At 52.0% G+C, this 7,988-nt stretch overlaps 1 protein-coding gene across 1 annotated transcript in view; it reads right to left on the bottom strand.

Annotated features, from left to right (window-relative positions):
* EIF3F (eukaryotic translation initiation factor 3 subunit F) overlaps nt 1-5,306 on the bottom strand; it is a 10,953-nt gene extending 5,647 nt beyond the window's left edge. The window contains exons 1-3 of the mRNA XM_019556218.1: nt 4,979-5,306; nt 4,830-4,900; nt 3,525-3,604 (exon numbers count right to left, since the gene is read on the bottom strand). Of these exons, the coding sequence (XP_019411763.1) occupies nt 3,525-3,604; nt 4,830-4,900; nt 4,979-5,291 (464 nt within the window). The 5' untranslated portion in view covers nt 5,292-5,306. The remainder of the gene's footprint in view (nt 1-3,524; nt 3,605-4,829; nt 4,901-4,978) is intronic.
* Nucleotides 5,307-7,988: the final 2,682 nt, after the last annotated feature.

Here is a 7,988-nt window from a genome sequence, read left to right as displayed (position 1 = left end):
TGTATTAATCCAGCTTCTTTAACTGCTCTGTAATTACTCTCTCATGCATATAAAATTTTTCATTACAATTTGCGCCTAAATGTGGTGTATAACACAGTAGCTTCCACAACAACATGATCCTGAGGAGAAAGGAAGTCTGGGTTTGCATTCCAGTTCTCAGGAACAAAGCAAACCTGGTTTACAGAAGTTACAGGCAGGAAACCTAGCTAAGTTAATTCCACTCTTCCAGAGGCTTGTGCAGTTTTCTGCAATACTTTGCCTGTTCTTATGCGGTATCTCAATAACAGAGTTTCTGATCTCCTGGGAGAAGACCTCGCATCATTAGGAAATATCTGCTATATAAGGGATGTCAAACATAGGGACTACAAGCCAGATCCAGCCTGCAAGGCTATTAAGGGAGGCAGAGAATTTGGGGGCATGAATCCAAGGCCACTGGGCCCTGGTGAACATGGCTATCAGCACAAGCAAAGGCTGGCACATGCCTCTGTCACAGCATGGGGTAGCTTGCCCCACAGATCTGACTGGCGGGGAGCCACATGGTCTGGATCCAACCCAAGGCACAGGGTGAATTTGACAGGCTGGGGCTATATTATTCCTTCCCATGCCATCTAGCAATGCCCCTCCTCCATAATCACTGTAGACAATGCACTCCAGTTCTCAAAATGTTATGCTCGACACACCAGTGTACCAAATGGCCATCAAATAGCTAACCTATGCAGCAAAACCTTGCATCTCTCCTTATTAATTCATTTTACTCAGTTTCTAGTATGCAGTAGTGACACTAGCCACTAACAAGAAAATAATTAATCTTATGCCAAAAAAAACACCCAAAAATTTGAGAAAAAAAAGAGAGTTTCCTCAGGAGTCTGCTATTCTCTCTTACATCTAAAAGGAACTACACTACCCATCCCAAGCCAAGCAAAAAAGGGAGGCAACTATTCTAAAAAGAGCTGTAATCATTCTATGCAAAACTTCACAATTCTGGCAATTTCAGGGTAAAAAAAAAAAAAAAAAGGAAAAAAAAAAAAAAAAAAAAAAAAAAAACAACTTGCCAGGACCAAGAAATGGACCAACTTGTCAAATAGCACCACTGCTGCGACTCCAAAACTTGCGCAATGATCCAAAGATGTTTGATCAAACAGGAGGAACAGCAGTACATAACTAAGCAGCAACATCATAAAGAACAATAAAAAAAATGTTAGGAATTAGTAAAATTGCTTTCAATCTTTTATTTTGGAGTCACCATACCATTTAAATAAGGGTGTCAAACTTATGGCCCATGGAGCCATGTCACCTGGTCTGCAGGGCTCCTGGAACCCACAGTCAAATTCAGCAGTACAGAGCTCCACTGGGGATGCAGTTCAACAGACTGAGTAATGCCTGCGTTAACCTCCATGGCTCCTAGATATGACCCACCTCCAGCAGCACTGTGAGCCTGGATCTGGTCCAAGAGACCAAACAATTTTGACCCACCTGATTAAGACTTGTTTTACTTTTCCCATCTTCTGCTGGTGGTTGAAACTTATTCCAATGCATATTTTTGCCAGAGTAGGTATTGGCCATTTTAAAAAGCTACACCTTGAACTCTTCCAAACTTCAACATGAAGATCTCATCTTATATCCCTTTTGTTTATGGCAGACTATTACAGATGTCCATGTCATTCCTCTGGCAAACCTGCCCAGATACTATACATATAATCTTGCCACCCATCTACTGACACAATGGTCTCAGGCCACTAGCGCCATGTCCTAAGCCAGGGGCAGGCAATTATTTTGGGCAGAGGGCTGCTTACCCAGTTTTGGCAGGCTGTCAAGGGCCACATGGGTAGCCCTGCCCCTTGACCCTAGTCACCATGTTGGGACCAATGTCCCAGGGCCAGCACCAGTGGGGCCTAAAGCAGGGCAGGGGTCTGTGGAGCCAGACTAGGCTGCACTAGCAGGGAGAGGGGGAAGCTGGCCCAGCTCCATAAAGTCCCTGCTCTGGGCCCTGCCGGCACTGGCCCTGGGACACTGGTGTGGGCCTGTGTTCCTGATGGCTCCTGCACCTGCTCACTCCCAGTGCCCCTCAGTACAGGTGGGGGGCAGCACACAGTCCCAACCCCCTGCTTGCTGGCAGGGAAAAAGCTGGTACTGAGCACGGGAAAAAGCAGCCCCTTGCCCGCCCACGGCTGGCACTCCCTGCTGCAGGCACTCGCAGCCCACGCAGGGCTGTCTGGAGCAGGCACAGGCAGCCCCCTGTGGGCTGCAAGCAGCTACAGCGCAGAGTGCTGGCCATGGGGCGAGCGAGGGGCTGCTTTTCCCTGCACTCAACACCAGCTTGTAACCCAGCCCCGCTGGGCTCTGCATCAGCTCTGGCCTTGCCTGTTGGCAGCTGCAGCTGTGGCCTCCCTGCTTGCCATGCCAGGCAGTGTTGGCTGCTGCTGCTCACCCGGGCACAAAATGAGCAGCCCACAGGCAGCGGTGGCAAACACTGCCTGGTGTGACAAGCAGGAGGGCCACAGCTGATGTCACCATGTGCAGCCCCGATGAGCGAGCCTGGAGCCAGTGCGGGGCCGAGGCTGGCAGTGGGGCTGGGTTACAAAGAGGTACTGAGTGCAGGGGGAAGCGGCCCCTCGCCCGCCCCGTGGCTGGTACTCCCAGCCCACAGGGTTTTTCAGAGCAGGCACTGGCAGCCCCAAGTCTGCGAGTGGCTGCAGTGCAGGGCACCAGCCACAGGGCAGCAGAGGGGCTGCACTCAGCTTTTCCACAGGCTCCTTCCCTGCCCTCCCCCACCACCGGGGCAGCCATGTGGTCCCAGGCCAGAAGCCCCAGCTGGGGTTTCTAGCTCAGGGGGTGGGTCCAAGCTGGTTCTGCTGTTGTGGGAGCCCGCCAGGCTTCCCCTGGGTCCTACTGCACTTGGTTCCTGTCATTTGACAGGAACCAAGGGCAGATAAATATTAATTTTTAAAATTTTTTAGGGGCCCCACAGGCCGGATAGAATGGCCTTGCAGGTCGCATTTGGCCTGCAGGCCGTATTTTGTGCACCCCTGTCCTAAACACATACCCATCCTTTTTTACACAGACACCAATGTCAAAGATGTACTTCATTCTCTCTCTTTAGCAGGCTTAGGCAAGGGGTCTAAGAACTTTCCACCATGGGGAAAAGAAAGTTTTATTACCATTCATATATGGCCACAAAACCAACCTCTTCAAACACTACAATAGTAATTAGAATACTATACCAACTACATCTCCTGAAGAAAAAAACTGAAAAAAGTTATTTATACTCAAAATTTAAGACACGTTAACAATATCTGCTTTTAAGCCAACAGCTAGCACTTCTGCCACCAGCTAACCAGCAAGTTGGCTTTCGTCTGAAGAAGTTTAATAGGTTTGTGAAGCAGCCATGATACACTGAATAAACAGATTTTTGTCTGAAGCTTTAAGCTAAGGAGTCCTGAACTTGACTAGGATTGGGATAGGTGACCACTTTGGAACCCCCGATACCAGACACACAAGCAAGAGAGTACAGGCTGACCACTTACCACCCCAAAATGATTTCACTAGGAGAAACCTTCTTGTGCAGCTCGTACATATTCTTGGCAAACTCCATATCAACTGCAACCTAAGAAAGAGAGCAAAAAGCATGAAGCTGCCAGCTGCAGGAGCACTTCCATCTGAGCAAAGAGCAATGAAGGCAGCTTAATGGAGGTGGAGGTACGATGACAGCCACACCTCACAGAAGAGTCCCATCTCTTGGTATTTAACAGGCCAGACCTAGTAGAGAAAATACTGTGGTGCAGTGATCAAGCTAAGGGACAGACTTGCCACCAGGGCCTGTTAATGCAACTCTACATTACCACTGGGCACTCCCCAGCCTGCTCAGGAGTCCAAAAGCTCCAGGTGCGTGCACACATGGGGGACAGGGCAGAGCCAGGGCCTTCACAACAGAGAGAACAGCATGTTCCAGAGTAGTGTTGCCAGTAGAGATACACCAGTACATTGGTCCATATTGTAGTTTGGCTGGTACATCTGTTTGAGGGCAGGGGGTGTAGATCGAGGCCCCTGCGTTGGAGGTGAGGAGTGGGGTTGGGGCAGGCACTGCCCAGCACGGGCACGGTGTGGGACAGAGCTGCGAACAGCTCTTCCAAGGAGGGTGGGGGGCAGCTCTCACTACAGAGCACACCCCTGGAGAAGCATGGGGGCATGTACCCCCCTTATCCGTGCATGGGCTGAGAGTGGGCTGCTGCTGCAGGCTGAACCGAGCAGTGGTGCTGGGTTCTTCCCGGTGGGGGCTGGGGAGTTATGGGGTTGCCACAGCTAATCCCAGGGTGGCCACAACCCACCCCAAACCCCCTCTCCCAGTGATGTCGTCACCCACCCCACCCCTGCCTGCCTGCCTTGAGAGCAGCCCCAGCCCAACTCCCTGTGTCGGGAAGAACCCAGCACTGCCCCTGGCCCCAGCCTGCAGCAGCAGCCTGCGCTTGCCCCGCACCCCCGGCTCCATCCTGCGCTCCACCTCAGCTGGGCCGTACTTGCCGCAGCCTCATCCCCACTCCCTCCCTTACCGTGGGGGGCCTCAATCGGCACCCCCCATGCCCTTTCCCTCCCCTCCGCCCCTTCACCCCAATGGACTTACCAGCCAGACGCTGCTTTCCAGGCTACCAGGCAGCATACTGGCTATTGAATTGGTAGCAGTAATATGGCTTGTTAATAAATGGCCATTAGTATTAGCCCATAAAGCCCCTAGATGCCAGCCACCTTCTACTACTCCCAGGCACGGCAGCCAAGTACTTTGCACCAACAACTTCCCCAGAGCTCTCTGGGGGGTCCTAGGGCACCGGACCTACCTCATCCTCGGACTCGTTGTGGGGGACAGAGAAGCAATTGGTGACCTCCACGGAGTGCTTGTCCACCATGCCTGCAAGGCAGAGAACAGGGTCAACGGGACGGGGCGGGGCGGGGAGGGGAGTACCGGGGCGGGGCGCCGGGCTCTTACCCAGCAGGGTGCCGATGACCCGGGCCGCGCCCTCGTTGCGCCGCTCGAAGCTGTCCACGATGGAGGCGAGCACGACCGGGTGCAGCCGGACCACGCGGCCACCGGGGAAGGGGCCGCCCAGCACCGCTGACAGAGGAGGTGGGGGCGGTGCGGGCAGCGCGGCCACCGGGGCTGCTGCCCCAGGGGCGGCGCCTCCTGCTGATGCCGCTACCACCGGGGCGGGCGCCGGGGCCGATGGGGTGAGCGTTGGGGCCGCGGCTGGGACTGAAGCTGGGGCTGCGGCCGCATCTGCCGCCGGAGCCACCGCCGCCATTTTGCAGAGAGGGGTGGGAAGTACCGCGCCAGCTATAACGGGCTCATTCACACGCCCGTCATTCAATGCTGACTTCTCATTGGGCGGGAGGAGGACGAGTTCCTGCCTACCCCAACCGTAGATCAACTTCGGAACGGCAGAGGAGGGACGAGACTGCGGATTGGGCCGGTTTGCCCGGCTTGTGCCCGCCTTCTCGGCGTCGGAATCTTTTCGATTGGCTGGTGGCTAAACCTATCGCGCGCGGGGTCTGTGCTAGCTCATTGACTGCCCGCGGGCTGAGGCGGCGGGGTTTGTGCGCTCGGTGGTTCCTGGGACATGCGGCAGGGCAGCCTTGGCCGTCTGCGCAGGCGCGCTCGGCCACGCTTAGGGGGTGGGCTGTCACTTGCACTCACTGCATCTCCCGGGGAAGTGCGGAACCAAGTCCGTTTCCCACGGCCCGGCCGCTGGCCCCGTCACCCACATAGTCTTCCTTCCTTGCAGCTTGGACGCAGCGGCTCGTAAGCAGCGCCGTTCCCCCCTGTCAGCGAAAGGACGGGGAAGACAGAGTTGTTATTACACATGCTGCTGTTCTAACTTTTGCAGTTGGAGTATCATCACTATATGGTGTTACCTTCCTGTACCATGAACTTGTTTCTGGGAGCAAAATCTCCCTATGTTGCACTATGGTAAAAAAAAAAAAAAAGTACCTTTCATTGCATTGGAAGTAAAATAAAATCCCCTTTTTTGGATCAATATCCTTACTGGGAACAGTTTTTTTCCTCCAGGGGAGGGAGATGCGGGGGTTAGTTGCATAGGACTGCAATTCCTTCCCCTGCTGCCACTGGTGTGGAGGGTTTTTTGGGTTTTTTTGGGGGGGGGAGGGGGCACAAGTGGGGAGCTACTGTTTGATCTGTTAGCAGTGGTGAGCGGCAACTGCCCACAGCCACTGTCTGCGCTGGCAGCAGCAAGTGGTGACCTGCAGCTGTGTGAGCAGTGAGGGGAGGGGCAGCAATGACCTACAGAAGCCTGTGGCAGCTCTGGCAGTGGCCAGTCTCAGGGGCCATGTCCCCCTTCCCCATTGTGTCCCATTTTCCTGAACATGGTGGGATGAAATGAGTATCTTTCCAAGTAGCACAAGACTGATGAGATTCATTTTTTTGGTTTGTTTCAAGGTCAACCATCAATTTTTCTGCTGACTCCTGACCTTCATTCAGGTCAGTCAGCCTACACAGCTAGCCTAGAATGCTATCCAATGCATGTGCAGGGGCTTCTATTGTTTTGCAGAAATCAGAGTGAGTTTACACCTTATAGACTAAGTCAGAGGTGCAGAACATAAGCTTTCATAAACAGTAATTCATTTCAAGAGTACTGCTTATGCCATGCATCCCTGATGTAGCTAGTTTATATAGTTCTAATCTACCCTGCCTTTTGCCTGACTCCAGCCTAAATATGGCTAACTACTTTTCTTTCCTATTGTTTTGGCCATTCTAAGCAAAGAGGCCATGACAGGACTAGACCTTCCAGATAGTAGTAACACCCAACAGTTGACTAGCCTGGCCCTCCTCCACTTATTCTAGCCTTGGCTTCTCAACAGTAGCTGTACAGCTGGGACTAAGCCTGACAGTCTAGGTTCTAGACTTCCCCAGCCCTCACAGGGGTTAAGTTCTTTATGGCCTTTCTGCATATAGGGAGTTAAACTCACAGGGTGCTTTATGGCACCTACAACGTGGCCTCCTCTTTTTACAGCTGCTCTTCGTCATCCAGTGTTGATAGCTTAAATCCAACAAAAACCATCACTCCTCCAGGTATTCACAACCAAAATGCATGTGAACTTAAATCCTTAACCTTCTTTGGTCCACTCAGGGGAAAAATATTGAAGAGGAAAAAACAAAAACAAAGAAAACCTCTTAGCCCTTACCCATCAAGGGCCCCGGTACTGTACCTCCAGGTACCACCATAGTCTATCTAGAAGCTTTAACTATTTCTCAGCCAAGATCAGAGTACCTTCTCTAGCCTGAGGACAAGCCTTTTATTCCCCTCTAAGCTCCTCCCTTTCCAGCCAGCCAGACCTTTCATCCAGCCTGAGCACAGGGGTTGCTGATTAGTCTCTGTAGTCCTGCCAGCTGCCTGCCTTTTGGCTACAATCCCTTCTTAATTCAGCCCCTGCACAGGCCAGATTTAATGGTGATTGCAGGGAGCTTGCTTCTTCTCTTTTTTGCTGCTTGCCATCAGGGGTTTCTCTTTGCTGGTCCTTGCAGCTGTCTTTTCCACCCTTGAATCTTCGTCCTTCTGAGTCACAAAAATCCTGCTTTTTGAGGGGCCTTGTCTGTTCTGTTTCCTCTCCAGCTTTCTCATAGTAACAGGGCAAGTGTAATTTTCTGTTACAAGGAAGGGTGCCAGGACTGGGTTTTCAAGGGTGCTGTGAAGTGTGAGGAGATAAGCAAGTGTGAAGAGAACAAGTGTACACTCATGCTTATCTTTACCTGGCCACTTTCCTACCTCCATTCCCCAACCTGCCCTATAATAAATAAATTAGTTTTTGAAATGCAATTCACAAAAGTTATGGAAGGTTGCCTCGAGTCAAAGGAGGGGTGACTTGAGTTTAAAAGATTGAAAACTGCAGATCTAGGGTGTGTATCAGCCAAGATTGAAATAGCTCATCAATCAATGACACGTTTGCCTGAAGCCACTCAACCTCTAGCATAACATTGACTCATT

Source organism: Crocodylus porosus, unplaced genomic scaffold (assembly GCF_001723895.1).
Source record: "Crocodylus porosus isolate Cpor-Errol unplaced genomic scaffold, CroPor_comp1, whole genome shotgun sequence".
NCBI classification, from domain to species: domain Eukaryota; kingdom Metazoa; phylum Chordata; order Crocodylia; family Crocodylidae; genus Crocodylus; species Crocodylus porosus.
This window is presented reverse-complemented; position numbering and strand designations above follow the sequence as displayed.